At 40.8% G+C, this 18,912-nt stretch overlaps 1 protein-coding gene across 1 annotated transcript; it reads right to left on the reverse strand.

Annotated features, from left to right (window-relative positions):
• Positions 1 to 184: 184 nt before the first annotated feature.
• mrtfbb (myocardin related transcription factor Bb) lies at positions 185 to 18,684 on the reverse strand. Its single transcript, XM_086083441.1, has 14 exons — positions 18,586 to 18,684; positions 16,721 to 16,919; positions 11,574 to 11,629; positions 11,410 to 11,485; positions 11,165 to 11,335; positions 8,807 to 8,949; positions 7,821 to 7,913; positions 7,106 to 7,359; positions 6,437 to 6,530; positions 4,718 to 5,236; positions 2,954 to 3,019; positions 2,768 to 2,884; positions 2,600 to 2,660; positions 185 to 2,516 (listed from the first exon to the last, which is right to left on the reverse strand). Exons 2-14 carry the CDS (start codon positions 16,815 to 16,817, stop codon positions 2,227 to 2,229), a joined length of 2,037 nt encoding a protein of 678 aa, XP_085939567.1. The 5' UTR covers positions 16,818 to 16,919; positions 18,586 to 18,684; the 3' UTR covers positions 185 to 2,226.
• Between the last annotated feature and the right edge of the window lie 228 nt (positions 18,685 to 18,912).

Below are 18,912 nucleotides of genomic sequence, written 5' to 3' on the forward strand. Positions count from 1 at the left end.
AGAGGGCGCCACAAAATAAAATGAGAGGGGGGACCTGCAAATTTGTACAGTGCCTGACTCCCCCCCCCCCCCCCCCAAAAGTATTGAAACAGCAAGGTCAATTGTTTTTGTTGTATACTGAAGACATACTTCGGATCAAAAGACGAACATGAGACAAGTTAAGAATTCCACGTTTTATTTCATGATACAATATTTGCATCCAGAGTTTTTTTTATTATTATTTATTTTGGATTGAACATAAAATAATACAAAACAGTATAACAGCTGGGGCGGGGGGGACAAACTTTTACAAAAATATATATTATAAAGTTCACATAAATCTTTCTTGTTTGTGGAATGTCCAATAGACTTAATATATTGTATGACTTCATTTTCAAACGTGAACAAAATTAGGTCTCTGGTTAATGTATCGACATTTGTGTAAATGCCATTTTGCCAATATTAGAACAAGATTGATGATATGAAATGCCTTTTATTTGCACCGAGAGTTGTCAAAGCATGGGGTAAATGCCACGGACTTCCGACTTTTGGGTTTCACACTTCAGCGTCGTTTCCGGCCACTGATGGCCGCATTCCAACACTCGCACCCCACCCCTGCGCCCCCCAGCCGGGCGCTCCCGCTGATGGCGTCTCAACTCTCTGAAATGCTTCGGACAACTGAGACAGACACTACACACTCGCACCCGTCGACGGGAACGCGCAACCGAGGGGCACGTAGGCGGGAGAGCAAGAACTGTCGCAAACAGGAAACGCAAACAAAGCTGATGTGTGAAAACTCCGTGGCATATACCCCACTCGGTAGCACCTTTTGTTTGAACCCACCCACTCTTCAGGAGAGCTAAAGTTTTATGGGAGCGGAGTGGTCGTCTCTCATCTGTGAGGTTGTGGGTTCGATCCACACCCCTGATGACCATGTTGAAGTATCATTGAGCAAGGCACTAAACCCTGTTTTGCTCCCAGTGTGTGTGTTGTAAACCTGAAAGTGCTTTGTGTCTGTGAAAAGAGCTACACGAAGGAAGCTATTGCTGCCACACCAAGAAAAAAAAACAAGAGCCATATTATGTTTTAACATGATCATTTCACGTTTTAACATGATAAATAGGTGAAAACATGAAGCTTATCATGTAAAAACGTGAAACTTATATAAAAATATGAAACTCATCATGTAAAAACGTGAAAATTATCATGTAAAAAAACCGTGATATGGATCTTGTTTTTCTGTGTTTTTTCGGGGGTGTGGCAGCAATACGCTTCCGTAGCAATACGCATCCTTATACGACAAACTAAAGCCTTTCGGTATATGCATCAATGATAATTTTACATGATAATTGTCACGTTTTTACACGATAATTTTCAAAATTTTACATGATAAGTTTTTTTTTTAAATAATAAAAAATTATCATGTTACAAAGTGATATGGCTCTTGTTTTTGTTTTTTTCTTGGTGTGGCAGCAATATGCTTCCGTGCTATATAAATAAAGCTGGGAAGTGTGTGGTTCTACGGTATATGTACCCCAGTGGCACACGACGGCAGCTGTGGGAAATATGCAAATTGATTTTATGTTCCCATTTCAGGAGAGAGAAAAATGTATGGACTTACCAGTCATCAAATACCCTGATCCATTATTATTATTTATTTTGCAAAAATTCCAATAAACTAAAAATGACAAAATGAGCCATGTTTACTTTTATGGTAAGTACAAGATGAGAAATGATGCTGCTTATCCAACTTTGGCACGGGTGCAAAACAACAGCTGCATTCGTATAAAAGTGAATAAAAAAAACAAAAACAAACAGCATATACAAATTATGCATAACATACATCGACTTGTACTAGTATAGTAAATACACTGATGTCATTCCAGCTGGTGTGTGTCCAAATTGGTCAACTGACCAGAAGGGGGCGTTGCACTACAACTTTTTCCTCATCACTGGTGCTTTGATGTCATCAACACAAGAAGCCCTGCAACGAACCAGCATGTAGGCAGTGTTCAGTCCAGCTGCTCAATCTTTCAGTACTTTTTCAAACAAGAAGCTGAAGGGCAAAAATCACAACATTTCCAAAGGATGTCCAATTATCTCTGCCTTTCTGTGACTCTTCCGGTGTCTCTATAGGTCCACTGAGCTTAAAGACCGGAGGAGTCACAGACAGCTCAGGCTCATCCTGAAAATCCACGAGTGGAATCTTTCCTCACAAGAAGTCGGCGCGTCAGGTGTGGCGCTGTCCTAAAGCAGCGGGTAATCGTCCAGGAAGTCCGTGGAGAAGACGCCCTCGGCCGTGGACACGCTCAGGTCCAGCCAGTCCATGCCGCTGAGCTCGGACTCGGCGTCCACGCCGTCGCCCGTCTCCATGGCGACCAGGGGTAGTGGAAGCTCATCGGCGGGCATGTGCGCCACGTGGACACGGGGCGGGGGGCGCGACAGGACGGTGTTGACGGGCAGGAGGGTGACGCTGGGCGTGACGGGCACACGCTTGTTGGCGTCGGGAGGCTCTACTTTCAGGAAGGGGGACATCTCTGGGAAGAAATATGATGACGATCCTTACATACAAAATGGATGGATTTTATTTTTTTTTGCAATGTCTTTTTTTCAGTCTTACCGCCGCTTTCTATGAGGATGTCAAACAGGTCGTCCATCTGCTGGCTCGCTGCACACAAACCCTGGAGGGAGAAACATTTACATGACGTCTCCATTCTGTCCAATTTGTTGACGGACAAGCATTTATGTTGAAGGTTATTCCGTTTCACACAAATGTGCTAATAATCACCTGAATAGCGGGCAGCATGCGCATGTGCTTGACGGCGTCTTCATAGCGAGGAGGCTCTCGGAGGATTTTACATTTGAGCGGCGGCATGAAGGTTGGAGGGTGGCCATGATGGACGGGCTAGCGGAGACAACCAAGAAGATGATTTGCATGCTCCACAATGTCGGACATGACGGGAGCATGTTGTACCTCGCTCACGGGCGCTTTAGTGACGCCTGATGGGAACGGGTCCAGTGCACTCTGCGCCGTCCACGTCTGCGCACAAAAAGGAAAGATACGAAGACATTACATTAAAAATCATATGCGAACATCATCATTCTTACTTTGAAAATAATTATTTAGCAAACCAAACCAGATTTATGATTTTCAGTTGTAGAAGTACATAAGAAGCAACACTGACAGGATATAGAAATAGAAAGGACGTATTGATGAGCATTTAACATATAGAAATGATGATAGAATATGTCAAATCCAAGGTGTCACAAATCAGAGCCGTCTTACACAAGGTCAAAGAATCATTGAACAAGAATGCTTTGTTATTGTTATATAATTCATTGATTGTTCCATACCTGACCGATTGCATTGAAGTGTGAGCGTGTGCTGGCAAAACCTACACCGAACCCATTTTCCTTTTGCAGAAACGTTGCGGGTACAGAGATCACACGGATCCAATATTCAATGTTCATACAACTTAAAACTTTCAAATTCAATGAATTGATGGAGTTTAACCGCCTTAAAATAATGTATAAAGCCCATCAGGAAATTTGACCAATTAACATGCAAATCAATTTAAAAAAAGAAAAGGGAAATTTAGAGGAACAGACATTTTTTCCAAACCTAAATATAGAACAAAACAAAGTGTCAGCCTGCGGAACAATCTGGATTGTAAAACAAAATCTTCTTCGTTTATTATTATTATTATTTAAAGCATAAAAAGCACAATTACTGGAAAAAAATATTTAACACAAGGTATTTCTATTGAATTATTTTGTTTAATTGTTACTTTGAGGCCGTCTTGACTGTTTGCTGTCAATTATTTTGCGTTGACCTTTTCTTCTTCTTTTTGTGTGTGTGTTGATTATGGACAGATATCACAAGTTTTTCTTCTTTCTGTCCCCTTTCATTTCTTTTTCTTTTAAAGAATGATTTTTTTTATTGAATTGAATAGCTGCGGATGATAGAAGGATGAAAATGCTAATATATCATAACACTGCACTACAAACTGCATTTCATTTTCATTTTTTTTTACATATACTATATTTTTTGCTTTTTACAAATACGTGAGAAAAAAAATTGTAATATCAATGTTTTCTTAATGAATGAAGAAAAATGCTTCATATTTTAAATGTATATATAACTTTTTAATAAATATAAAAAAGAAATAAAATAGATATAAAATAAAAATGTGTTTTTAATTTGATACATATATTATTGAATATTTTTTCTTTTTATGAATTATATAAATATATACAACATAAAATGCTTCTTCTTTTTTTTTTATATATACAATTTGATATTTTCTATACCCATTTGTTTTTCTAAAAACAAATAAAGAAAAAACATAATGAAAAACATTTTCTTTAAAGGTGCATTGTGGAGTTTGTCACTTTTTTACTCATGACTGCCACCTCTGGCCTAAAGCGTAACTGCAGCCTCTGTGACATGGTGCGCGTGTGAGTACGTGCGCTCGAATAAACTTTTTTCTTGGGAGTCTGGGTGTTGGCCCCAAACACTCCACATTGAAAGGAATTTACAAGCTGATAGGTGCAGTCAGAGGTAAAAAGTCGGGGCTCTGTACTCATCTGGGTATCGGTGGAGCATGCATGATGTAGAAAAAGATTTAAAATTTTAAACTCCGCAATCCATGCATCTTTGAAACACATTTTATTAAAAAAATGAGATGACGCTCATTTTTTTCCCAAATGAAGTGATTTTTTTTGGTTCCCTTCTCACCTTGCACAGCGGCGCCGAGTCGTCGCTCGCTGCCGGCTGCAATTTGCCCCCTCGGCGATGCATCTGCATTGTGAGCACAGCGGCAGGAGGCGTCGAGAGGCTCGTCTGCGTGTCCTCCTCGTGTTTGACTTCCACACGCTGCTCCTCGTGACCGGGAGGCGAAGACTCTCCCAGCTGCTGACTCCTCTTCTCCACCTCCAGCTGCAGCTTGAGCTCCTCCACCAGCCTCTGCTCGCGCTCCAGCCTCCTCTTCAGCTCCTCGATCTGACGTTCCTTCTCGTGGAGACGCCGGTCCTTCTCGCGAGACCCGGTCTCATCCGGCGCGGGACCGTCTGCCGGGCCGTTGTCCTCCGGGCCCACGCCGGACCCTTTGGGGGACAGCGGCGGCGTGTTTTCGGGAGCTTTGGCCTCGGCGCCCGCCACACTTTCGTGATACAACTTGAGCCGCTCGATCAGATCCATCTTGGTTCCAGAGACGGGAAGCGAGCGCAGTTTGAGCTCCACTTTCAGCTCAGCCACCTGAAAGCACACGCACGACACCGGAGCTGGCACTTTGGAGAACTCGAGCCCGCTCGATGGAACTGTGCTAAGCAAAACTCTTTGATTTTCAAGTGATTCAAAACGGAAGTCAACCTTAAACATTTCTTGACAGTAACATTTTCTATGTGACCTCACTAGTCTAAACACGACATTCTGATTAAAATATTACATCTGTGGAATAAGAGTTATGAAGCAAAATCCAGCCATTTTTTATCCATTTCAGGGGGCAGCCATATTGCCACTTGCTGTCGACTGAAGATGACATCACAGTTGTTTTCTGAAGATGAGCTGTGATTGGTCGTTGCCTGAGCAACATTGATGTCATCTTCAGGTGATAGCAAGTGGCAAAATGGCCGCCCCCAGAGATGGATGAAAACGGCTGGATTTTGCTGCTTAACTCATATTTCACTAACGCAATATTAACCAGAATACCATATTTAGACCAGTGGGGCTGCATAGAATATATTATTGTCCCCCAAAATTTTTTGGGGGTGTTGACTTTCCCTTTAATTATGAAACAAAAACAGATTATTGACTTTGCATAGACCAAATCAGTGTGCATTTGCATTCCTGCTGACTCTCTACCTTCCTTACCAAGGAAATACAGTGACTAGTTCATTATTTCAAAAAAATTAAATAAAAATAAAAATAAGGGCTTTGGCGCAAAAGTAGTTTTGCCCCAAGAATTCTGCCTTGCATCAAAAGACTGCTCAACGTGGAGATTTGTTTATATTATTTTAACGGACCACCAACAATGCAACAATGGACCAGAAAAAAAATGCAACCAATTATGCCACTCCACTTTCATATTTGCGTTCTGCAGCATATCTTGTTGTTTGTTCAAATTTTTTATTTTTTTTTTATTTTTTACACTACATTTAATGTAACAGCAAAAAATATTTTCAAACTTCACAAGCCACATTAACAGAAATGTTGGGATTATATTTCCTTGTCACATCACTTGACTTGTTTGTTCACTTGTTGCCGGGCAGAGTTCAAAGGGCTCAATTGCAATTGCCTGATTGGCCAATCAGAAATGTCCAAAACGTTGAGCATGCTGTGGACTTGATAATGGATTTACTACTACTGTATATCAAAATATTCAATGCCCCACCCTGACCCAGTGCCTAATACCCAAGTGTTTGTTTGTCCCCCCCCACATCAAAAGTAAAACATCACCTTCATCTCTTCCACATTGGCCGGCAACTGACCCAGCTTGCAGTTTCTGCTCGGGAGCTTGGCGGAACAGCTGGTTTGGAGGTCTCCTGTTGAGCTGTCGGAACGAGAACGGAAAGGGAGTCAGAAAGTCAGTCTTCAGTTTTCACCGCCATGGAGAAAAAAACGTGAGCGAAAAAGCAAAGCAGGTGTTGACACAAAATATAATCGACATACTTGAGCGCCACCTACTGGTGGCCGAAGAGCAAATTCTGCCTAGCAACAACAAACTGAACAAGGAATTTGAGCTTTTCTGTTAATCTGTGTTCTTATATGCTTTTTTTTATTTTTATAATTTGTATGATTTTATTTAAAACCGAGTGGTATAAGATGTTTTTTATGCGTGTGTTCATGGTCTTTGGGATCTTGACCCCCCCAAATTCTTCATAGCAACAAGCGTGGAAAAATAACAAACGAGCATTTCTGCTGATTATGTTATTGTTTTGTTGATATGTTTTGTGTGATTTTGAAAGGGCTTCAGTGGTCCCCCACCCAATTGTTTTTAATGGTCTTTGGGGCACACATGATTCTGCCCCACAAATAAATTCTGCCTAGCAACAAGCAGCTGCTCCTTGTGAGGATAAGCAAAATACACAATGGATGGATGGATAAAGTAGTAGAAGACATCCGTACTTGAGCGCCGCCTGCCGGTGGCCAAAGTGCTGCTGGCTGAGGATCTGCAGCTGCAGAAAGTGCTGCTGCTGCTGCAGGATGCGAACGTAAGCGGCGTCCACGTGCGCGGCCGCGGCCGCCGGCGACGGCTTGAGCTCGTGTTTGTGGTGGTCCGGCGGAATGTACTGATGATACTTGAGCTTGCGTATCCTCGGCTTGGCCTCTCGGCTCTTCTTGCTGCGGCTTCTCTCGCCCGCCGGCTTTGGCGAGCTCTGCTGTGGAGTGTAGCACACACACACACACGCACACACACACAGGACAGCATATGTGAAAGCAGACATTTGGGCGGATGCCATTGGAGAGACAGTTGATGAAAATGTCTGGATGAAGAAAGAGGAAGTGGAAATGTGAGCCTCATTGTTTTAACACCTGCAGGAAGAGAATGGCAGACGAGTGATGAAAAGCGGCACTTACTGTATGACTACGTAAAAGGCCACAGGTTCGATCCTCCCTGGGATATGGGCTCTATCTGCACCAATGCGCTTACTGGGTTTACTTTTTTTTTTACTACTACTACTTATTGTGTCAGAATGGTAAGGAAATCAAGCATGCAAAAACAGATTCTGGATTTGAACCCAGGACCTCACAACTGTGGGGCAGACCTGCTAACCACTCTAACACAATGCTTCCCGATTTGCATAATGCATTAACTTGAGTGTGAAAACGTGAGGCTGACCTTGGTGAGCACAGCGGTGATTGGCTGAGATGAAGCTGCAGGTTGCTTACTGGTGGAGGACAAATCAGATGAGGAGTTAGATGGTGAGGGCTCCTGAGTCAAGAAGAAGACGTTACGTTAGGGTTTGACAATATGATTTTGATTTTATTTTTTAGTTTCGGAAAGCAACTGCAGGGTCTGGATTCAGACCTGCAGACCATGACTGGCACAGCTGACAATTCAGTCGTTAAACTGGTCAGCCAACATAACAATATCGCATATTAACTCATTCACTGCCATTGACGGTTATAGATGTCAAAAATTCATTTGAGCTATTTCTATTAGTTTAACATTTGACAAGAGTATCAAAAACCTAGAATTTTTTTATTGTACATTTAGAACCGATATAAAAATTTGTGATTAATCGTGAGTTAACTAACTAGTGAAGTCATGCGATTATTTATGATTAAAAATTTTAATAATATAATTTTAATATTTATTTTTTTTTAAGATTATTAAAAATTAGGGGCAAGAGGCGATTACATTTTTTAATTGTAATTAATCGCATGATTTCACCAGTTAACTCACGATTAATCACACATTTTATATCGGTTCTAAATGTGCAATAACAGTCTTTTAGGTTTTCATACTCTTGTTAACAAAAGTGGGAAAAAATGTTAAACTAATAGAAATAATTGAAAAAATATTTTTGACGTTTATATATATTCAATGGCTGTGAATGAATTTAAAAAAAGATTCGGGGAGTCAGGTGATTAAAGTATTTTTTTTCCACATTTATAGGCGTCAATGACAGTGAATGAGTTAATCACAAATTTGATATCTGTTCTAAATGTACAATATTTTTTTTCTAGGATTTCATACTCTTGTTAATAAAAGTGGAAAAAGTGTTAAACTAATAGAAATTGTTCAAATGAATTTTTGACGTCTATAGCCGTCAACGGCAGTGAATGAGTTAATCACAGTTTTTCCTCGCCATCTGGTCTCACCTGCACGGAGGCGCTGGAACAGGAAAGTGACGTGGCCTCGTTTGGAACAGGTGAGACCGACTCCGCGCGTGTTGATGAAGTGTCACTGTTGTCCTCGTTGAAAGTGTACACATCCGCTGTCTCGCTGCTCTCTGGACTGTCACCTGGACGACAAACACAATTCAAATTGCTATCATAACATTCAACATCAACTAGCCAAGATTTGGTGTGCTGCTTTGTTTTCATGACATATTTCTTCTTGTTTAGTATAGAAATGCCCCCCCCCCACACACACACATTTTGTCTTACGGCTTTTTCTTTAGGCATTCCTCTTTAATAATGTGAATTTGTTTTGGTTGCTTTCTTCAGATTGCAAACTCCCTTGAGGTCAAAACAAAACCCAAAACAACAATAAAGATAAGGAATGACTATTGCACATCTATTTTTGTATTACTACAATATGAGGTCAGAACAGTTTAAGTACCATTGCTGTCCAGTGAAATAATGTGTGAAAAATGTATTTTTATCTGGCAGGCCAAGAAAAATCTTTTTTATGTCTACACTGACATACTGTTTAAGTTGTAGCACGGCTGCTATACTTACTACATTCTACCAATTTCCACAATTTGGTGATATGGGCTTTAGTTCATATTAATTCCCAGAGCAAGTCGAGTGCGTATAACTTTGGGGTAGATTATGTTTTGTCTAGGGGTGTCAGGCAATTCATTATTTTAATCCAATTAATCATTAATCATCCATTAATCGCATGACTTCAATAGTTAATTCATGATTAATCGCACATTTTACATCTGTTCTAAATGTACAATAAAATGTAAAAAAAAAAATGTACATACTCTTGTTGACATAAGAGTAATTTTTTTTAAACTAATAGAAATATGGCTGCATCTTTTAATCATATATGTTCTTGTGATTTTTATTCTCCACAATTTTATTTTGCCGTGAAACAACTTCCACATAATATTTCCAATTTACATCGCTTCAAAAATGTACGCCTCCCGTGGTATTTATATACGTCTGATTCCACATTACTTAAAAGTATTCGCACAATTGAACGCTAAATATCAACTTTTCCCCATTCATTTTCAATTCGACTCTTTCTAAGTCCACGCCCACTTCCATACATACAATTGACCATCATTACCAGCTATCTGATACTGCTCAGTGGCACATTTGGTAAATTGCCTTGTCCGGTAACCAGGAGGTTGTGGGTTCAAATCCCACCTCCGATTGTACATTGCCAATATATCCATGGCGATTATGCTAAGGGGTTTACATGTATACCAACTGACTTATCACATAGTTCCACTTTCTATGTAAACAAATGGAGGGTACTGCATGCCTAGGTGGTGCTATTGAGTGCTTTTTGTTGTTGTATTTTTCAATAGGATATCATTCATTCCACTTTTCCATCTAAATGAATGGTGGGTACTTTCAGATAACACTTTTCCAACTTGCTTCAAAAATGCACACCTCCCGGGTTCAAGTGTTGTTTTTATTCATTTATCTTTCAACTACAATTAATACTTTGTCATTTTCACCTAATTTATCTTTCAATTTACTTCATAAGCATTCAGCTATTAGCATTCAGCATTTCCACGCAATTTCTGAAGAAATTGCACTTAGTCTAATTGATACAGTAATTTCATAATAATTCATAAAACTGAGTTCAAATTAAAAATATGTAATATACTTTAAAAAATGAGTGTGATCTTGATTTGCGTTAAGGTCATTTTTCTGCCACTAGATGGCATAATTGCATTTGTAAGACATTGGTGACAGCTCAGTGCATATTTCTTTTCATATTAAGAGCTATCTAACCCTTAACATTAAATAAATTCTGCATATTTTTAAAATTGTAGAATACAACTTGACCCCAGTCTCCACAATGATATGCATTATTATGAAATTTATTACAGCTAAATTTGGACATGGGCGTGTCTGCTGCGTTGCGACTAGAATTCTCCCAGTACAAGCTTCCCAAGTAAGGGTCGATCATTAACCTCACGTTAAAAAAAATTGTGGTGTTAAAGGAACTTAAAATGAACTCAAAATTAACGCACAAATTTTTGACACCCCTAGTTTTGTCATTTTCACATATGCACACAGCGTGGCGCCGTTGTGGGCGCGAACACAGCCAAGTACTTCACATGGCGGCAGCAGAAACTGATTTGCTGGACTCCATGCAGGAGATCCAAGTGTGCAAAGTAGGATTATAAGAACTGCAAGCAGGCCTCCAGGGTCGGTCGATGTAAAAGTTGGTCAGGGCAATCACAGATCACCAAGTGGGCACTAAAGGACCACCTTGTACCCTGGTCGTTCATGTTAGTGTGCGAAAATGAGCATCTATATGCTATTTACATCTCCTAGCGTCATGGTGCTTGTTGACACCGCCGTCCACGGGCAGGATGTTCGTTTCCACCAGCTCTATGGGTCCGGGCCTGTGGGCAATCTTCTGGTTGAGATCGTCGGCCAGCCGGGCCCTCTTCAGCTTCAGCTGAGCGGCCTGCACGGAAGCGTCGGCCTCGCTCTCTGTATGAGAAAATCGCCATCAGTTAGCCTCTTTTAGCATCGTGCGGGAATTCGAGAGAAGAGACTCGAAGCACCTTGCAGGACGTGCATTCGAACCAGCTCGGAGCGAGCGGGTCTGTGGCAAAGCTTTTGCTTCAGTAAGTTCCCCGTCTGACAAGAGAATAATCAAGAAAATGGCGGGTCAGATGAATGACAAATGGGCTGATGATCTGTATGGAGACATAATCCATTCCATTACCCTTGCTCTGTCCAGACTGCGAATGCGCTCGTGGAAGGCAGCAGGAGCTTTCAGTGCTGAAAGAAAAAAAAAACGGAATCTTGAAAATGCTCGTTGTTGCTTATTTCACTTCCTAAAACACATGTGAAACAAAAATCACAATCTGTCTCCTTAAACCAATGTTGCCATTTGAAATGAGGATACAACAAATTGACTGAATCTCACACTGCCTGGGTGGAGCGCAGTGAGCACAGTCACCTCCGCCATGACCAACACCATTTGATTTAACGGACCCATGAGGCAGGAGGAAACCAAAACAGTCATCACAAGGCCCGGCCGCATACCTACTGTACCAAGAGGACGGTTAGGCGCTTGGCCCGGGGGGGTTGTGTGAGTCCAAAGAAGTGAGTGACCTCCAGCAAAGGCCCAGCCTGTGACTCATGAAGCTATGTGGAGCCAGGGAGGAGCTCACTCTGAGGGGGACTTCTACTTCTTCACAGAGATAGCAACAAATAAAATGACTTTTAACAGCTTGATTCTTTCAGAGACTACCACGGTCGTTTAAAAAAAAAAAAAAAAGTTTTCACAGTTTCAAACTATTCTCAAGTGTCTTAAAATGTGTTCAAGCAAGCCAAGGATCAAGAACGATATTACTCGATACTCATAAGTGTGCCGATCCTTCACACCAATACCACATGTGGGCCGGGATAGCAAATGGAGTGGAAACTCGAAAGGTAGATTTCAAGATATGAGGCAATAATGCTTCAGTAGGTCAAACTTTGACCTCTTTCATCAGTTGAAAGCTTCATTTTCATGGAATAAACATTGTGAAATATTCAACAATCGTAAAGAAATCAATAATTATCTCACAATATTGGAAAACAATATTTCGTAGATATCCACGTGGGGAATCTCCAGCATATGCCGATCAGTATAACGCTGCTAATCTCTTACTTATTTGAATAATTCCATTCTATAGGTTATTTCGGCGTGTGTCCCCCACATCAAGTTTTAAATAATCCACATACAAAACACTAGAAAATGCCGTTTTTGAGTAAATGAACACATTTACGTGTCTTGAGACCAAATCTAAAAAATAATAATAATTTAAAAAAATTAAGAATATGAGAAAAGAATGCTTGAAAAAAGTTTTAAAAATAAAACCAAATAAGTCTGGAGTACCCCCTAAATAGCCATTTTTCTTTGCCTCCCCAAATAACCAAATTGAATCTCAAATAAAACTGTTTATTTGATGTCTATATTTTTTGTATTATTTGTTTCACATCGGATTTTTATAGCATAGTCAGCTTTGATTGAATGTCTCACTTTCCTCTCAACTTGGTCTGTGCTGCAGCAAGAACTGAAGAGACAGAAGCAAGCTCAACAATTTGAATTTTTTTTTGCCCGCTGTCATGTATTGTAATAAACACCCAAGGTTAAAGAAGTAAAATTCACTTCCTGTATTCAGCCGTAAGGGAAGTGGCCGGGGGGAGAAACCACACGTGGGACTTGAGCGGCGATGGCGCTGAACGAGACGCGTTGGCCAAAGTAAACAGTGAGTAGAATCCAATCCAAACGACACTGTAAGCTTGTTAATGAGTAAAGCTGCAGTCAGACAGGACACCACCGAGAGCACCGTGAGTCATGTCTGCTCCTCCATAAGTTAATCAAGTGTCACTATTAAATGGAGTCATCAGGAAGTGTGTACACAAAAGTATTGGGACAGGAGTGAAAATAGAAGAAATCATGAACTAGCTCTGGCATTTTGCAGTAATTACAGCTTGCGCTATTCTGGGAAGACTTTCAACAAGATGTCAACGTGTCTGGTTTGGAGTTTATTCCAAATTTGTTGTCATTTTCATTTTACTACAAGAACGCGTTCATGGACTTCCCACACATTTGGAAGCCGAGAGTCGTCCAAATTGTCTCGCTAATGAAAAATTCAGATTCGGGTTGCACAAGTTCTCTTGATTAACCGGTGTGTCCTAACACCTTTATGACTTATCATATCTGGTGCAATAAAATGTCACAGTTGCTCCAGGAAAAATAAGGATACCCAACCCTTGACTGATTGTCCAACTTCTTTTGTCCTGAGGTGCGCCTCAATACGGCAGCACACTGGCCTATTGTTAGCACAAGTGATGCTGCTAGCTTGAATGGCACCCTTTGTGAGCCCCCACATTGACTTTGCAGCTGTTTTAAACGTCAAACCACTCATCTCAGTCATGTGATACGGCCGGGAAAAAAGTAAGCCCGCAAGCTAGCAAAAATTAGCACAAAAAAAAAAAACATAGCTGGAGAACTCTTTAGAAAGGAGAAACAGACACATAGCCTACAACCCCCAATAAAAACAAAGCTGCATTTAAAGAGGAATCAAGCCCAAATTTTTCTTTACAATGTGTTCTACGTGGCCTCGCTAGCCTTACCACGAAATTCAGATTAATTGCATTTGTGGAATATGAATTAAGCAGAAGCATCTGCGGGGGCAGCCATTTTCTTACTTGCTGGCGACTAAAAATGACATCACCGTGCCTACCAAAGGGTTCTCAGTGAAGTCACACCGAAGTCGAGCAAATGTCACATGACCAAACCCAGAGAACAGGTGAGCCGCGACTGTTGTTACCTCAGCCCTTTGGCGATATGATGTCATTTTCAGTGAGAGCAAGTCACAAAATGGCCGCACGACAAAAACATTCAGTTGAATGCTGAGTTGGATTTGTGTTATGTGGAACCAGTCCATGGCACATAAAAACATTGTGTGCCGCTACTCCAGATGAACCGTGACCCTAATGGACGCTGTCACAATACTTTTAGCCATCATGTGTGGACCCGAGTGGGCGTAAAGAGGAGGTTGTCGGCGATGGTGGATGATGGCCGTACCTCGGTCACCTCTGCAATATCATGACATTTGCTTAGCGACGTCTACAGAATGGCTCGCAGTAAGCAAAATACTCCCCGTTCACACACACACACACACAAGGCAGACCTGCACATCTCTCCCGGGACCTGCGTTGAACAGGCCCCTCTGACTCAAGCAAGCAAAAATAAACGGGGCAGCTGTGAGAACAAGGCCTGGGAACCGTGACATGTCGGGTGTAATTTAAGGGGGCGGGACTCGCTGTTGTTTCGCAGAATTACACGACCAATCAACTCGGCAAGGGTGCAAAGAGGCCGATCGAAGGAAACTCAGAGGTGTTGCCGCGTTCTTATTGCAAAAACAGACAAGTGGACTTGGAGATTGGGAAAAGTGTCCTTTAAGTGTTTATAGTCACTGTGACCTGGAAAGAATGCTCCAAGCAATAAAATACATAATAAACATTTAATATAAGGGGACACAATCCACACCCTGGGGTGCTCCTGACAGTTTGAGCTGAACCCTGGCTAACCCCCCCCCCCATCACGTCAGCCGCCTCGGAGCATAACCAGAGGTTGCTCCCGCGACGTCATCTCTGATCTCCCGGCCACGTCGTCCCACGCCAAAAGCTCCCGTTTGATTCCCATTTGATTGGATTCGTCCAGAAGCAGAACAAATAGTTTGCCGTGGATGCGTCTTTGCCAACAAAGATGAACGCACTTTAGAAAGGGGATGACGGTGATTTATGTTGACTTTATTGGTTATAAATATCCAAAGATGACTTCACATGCACTCTGATTAGAGCAAAGATGGAGACCCTTGCATTGTATTGTGACTCAGATGCATTTTTTTGTACACTTAAACAGGAATACATCGATCTGACGTCAAGCTGCATTTTTTTTGGCACCTAAATTATGGAACATTTGAGAGCAATTAGATGTAATTTGGGCAGCGTGGTGCAATAGCGGTTTGAACGTCTGCCTCAGTCTGGAGCAGTGGTTCTCAAACTTTACACCAAGAATCACCTCAAAATAATATTAAGCTCTCCAAGCACAACCTCAAAAAACACGCTTTTCTCCAAGTATCACCATCATGACCAAAATATAAACACAGGAGCGTCGCGGCACTAACGGTTCGTCAAAAACGAGACGGAGGTAAGCCATGACAGCGTTATGCACAGTTTGAACATCAACACTGCACTGAATAGAGGAAAATAATAATAATAATAATAATAATAAAAAGTACTGTATCCCTTTAACCAGTGTTCCACATCTAATTTACACACATTTTCAAAAAGTTTCAAAACAAACAAGGTAAATACAACTTAACTGTACTTAGGCAAGGATTATTTCACGTACCACTAGAGGGAGCATGCGTACCATAGTAGTAACAGAACCACACTTTTGATAAGAACTGTCTTTTAGGTCTGGGTTCGAGCTCAACTCCTGTGTGGAGTTGACTGACACGTGTGGACCGGTTTTAATCCGGTTTCCTTCCACACACCAATCAACATATCTTAGGTCCAGCAAATACTTCAGATGTGTGATTGCAAGTGTAAATAGTTGTTTGTCTATATCAGACTTGTGATTGGCTGGTGGTCTTATTTACTCTTCCTCAAAATACAGCCGGGATAGGCTCCATATCACCCACAACACTAATTAGGACAAACGTTACAAACCTTATAGAAAATAAATGGATATTTGCATAAAATGCTTTTTTTTTGGGTGCACTTTTCATACAATTTTCTAGAAAAAATCCTTGAGGAAATGGAATGGAAATAGGAATCCACCAATAATGACCAACCGGCAAAATGTATGCACTCCAGTGAGAATCAAACATCTTATGTGACTTTGATGAAGAATATGCAACAATATTAGACATCTACAATAAGGATTTTATATTGTAAGGGGGTTGACTTAGTTAATAAATTATCTGCATATCACCTTTGCATGACATTTCTCTAATCAGTAAAAACAGGAAGTCCTTTTTTTTTTTTTTTACTTTTATGAACACTAACTTTTTACTCAAATTCATATTCAACATATTCTTATATATTGCCCTGCTGAAGGAAAATCGAACATTAAGACACCGTCACATAACAGTCAGTATTGCTATTCTTAGCACACTTGCATATATTTGTCTTTCACGCAGACACAACAGTGACAGTGCCATGAGTCATTGCAAAGAGTTTGAGCATCGCTTTGTCACTTCCTGGTGGGCTTGCTGAGTCGGAGCCACCCCAGCAGGCTCGCACCCGCAACCATCATTCAATATTGCCGTCACAAATATAATCAATGAGAGTAGCAGCACGTACCGGATTTGAATTTGCCCGTGCAGATGGAGGGGGTCTCCACATGGAGGCAGGCCATCATGGAGGGTGCTGTGCTGGGGGGCCAGCTCTGGAGTCCCATGGAGCGACTACGGCGGTGGCGGCGGCTGTCCGGGATAGACGCGACTCAGCTCTGAGTCGACGACAGCTGGGGCTCGCCGCGACCCCCTCCTCTGTGGCTCAGCTGAGAAAGTGTGTGTTCACTGTGTGTGCGCGTGTGCGTGTGTTAGAATCAGTAGGAGGGATCAGCGCTGCTCGTGTTAACCCTCTCAAGGCTGCTTTGCTGGATTTGATCACAAAAACACGAGGCAAGTGCAACATGACATGGCTGGTCATGACACGCTTTCAGCCGTTTTACGCAAAAATGCCAAATGAAAAGCAGGAGCAGACCGAGGGTTATAATAGGTTTGGATTGGAACATTATAGTTTGTTTTTATTTCATTTTTACGTCTTTTATTATTATTATTATTATTATTATTATTATTATTATTATTATTATTATTATTATTCAGTTAGCTTTTTCTTTTCTTTTTTTAGCACGTTTGTTAGTTTTTATTTTGTTTTTTCCCCCAAATAATCCACAAATCCTTCCTTTAATTAATTTGTTTTACTTTTACTTTTTAAATATATTTAGTACTTATAGTATAGTATATATAGTATTTATTGAGCATTTATTGAGTAAGAGAGTGAAAGACAAAAAAAGTCACTAAGTATTGTGTAATAATTAAGAAAACTACAATTTCCAAATGCCTTTTGAGCTGGCCTTATAGTAATACTGAAATAAATACAATACAGTGGTACCTCGGAGTTTGAACATAATTCGTTCCTGCGAAGTGTTCAAAATCCGAATTGTTCAACTTCTGAAAAAAAAAATTCCCATGGGAAATAATGTAAATGCAATTAATCCGTTTCCAAGCTCCAAAAACAGAAAATTCCTATTTTAATTTTTTCAAATGTTTTTTTACATTTACACCCTGTACAGTATTGAAAACAATAAAATACCTTACCTTACCTCTTGTGGTGCGATGGCGTCAGTGGATGATAAATGCTATGTTAATGCTAATGTTTAGTTCAGTGCTGAGTTTGTGTATTTTACATTGGGCATATTGTTAGACTACTAAGCGGTCCTTGCGTGCGTTGTTTAACGTCAGGCACGTTGTTGAACAGCCAAGGGGGGTCCTCGTGCCAGTATTTACAGAAGTGGTCACGGTAGTTACAACGGCGCGATAATCTCCTTCCTAATTCCACTGTGGTTCGTAGCACTATATGTTTTCTTTGGGCCCATGGCGAAGAAAATTGTCATGGAAAAATCAAAATGCGCTCGCGAGTATGGAGCACCTCCGGGAGTATTCACGATCTGACTGGAAATGAGCAGTGCATCGTCTCAACTACCGCAACGTGAGCATTCGGCATTACTCGGCTTCGCTCGGCTATTCGTTTTCAAGGTACGTTCGTTCGGCTTAGCTTGCTTTGCTTGGGTGTTCAATCTCTGAAAATGAGCTCAACCTCCGAGGCCTTTTTTACTCAGGTTTTTTGGTTGAATTCTACGAGTTACGAGACGTTCAAACTCTGAGGTTCCACTGTACATTTAAAATGAACACAGAAAATACATCAAAAGCTCTACAGTTAGTTTTTAAAATGTAAAATGTAGTTTCAGTTAATTATCATTTTTTTAAATGCACGCTTCTTATCCTTTCTTCTTTCTTTTTTATTTTGTTAACGAACAGATTTTTTTTTCAATTTTAGTTTGAGTTATTTAGGTAATTTTCCTTAAGTATAATAATCTCGGAGCAGACTAATTGCTTGGTAAAAGTCAACCCGATTGGCATAGAACAAATTAAACTCGATACCTCAGCTGTACTTGTAGACAGTTGAACACAAGTATCTTCTCATGAGAAGTCTTTTGTTTTCTCTTGATGAAGTCCTAAATAACGAAGACATGAACAAACACACGCAGCCCTCGGGGACACAGAAGCTTATCTCCAAACTTGTTCTCGTTAATTTATGTGTGTAAACATGTTTTATTATGCGCCTGCCCCCCCCACTTCTGTTATTTAACTGCTGTTACAGCTCACAATATGGAAGTACACCCAAACAGGTCATTGTGGGGGTGGTATTGTAATGATGATGCTAAACAGGAAGTGAGATAAAAAAAAAACCAACAACACTAATTGAGG

Source organism: Leptonotus elevatus, chromosome 1 (assembly GCF_054856555.1).
Source record: "Leptonotus elevatus isolate MCC_2025b chromosome 1, RoL_Lele_1.0, whole genome shotgun sequence".
In the NCBI taxonomy this organism is placed as follows: domain Eukaryota; kingdom Metazoa; phylum Chordata; class Actinopteri; order Syngnathiformes; family Syngnathidae; genus Leptonotus; species Leptonotus elevatus.

Excerpts from the sequence above, each read along its gene's own strand:
- mrtfbb (XM_086083441.1), bottom strand. The coding sequence starts at position 16,817 with ATGGGACTCCAGAGCTGGCCCCCCAGCACAGCACCCTCCATGATGGCC. Across the intron at positions 2,885-2,953 it reads CTAAAGCGCCCGTGAGCGAG|CCCGTCCATCATGGCCACCC; the intron begins GTACAACATGCT and ends TGTCTCCGCTAG. Across the intron at positions 2,661-2,767 it reads GCATGCTGCCCGCTATTCAG|GGTTTGTGTGCAGCGAGCCA; the intron begins GTGATTATTAGC and ends TTCTCCCTCCAG.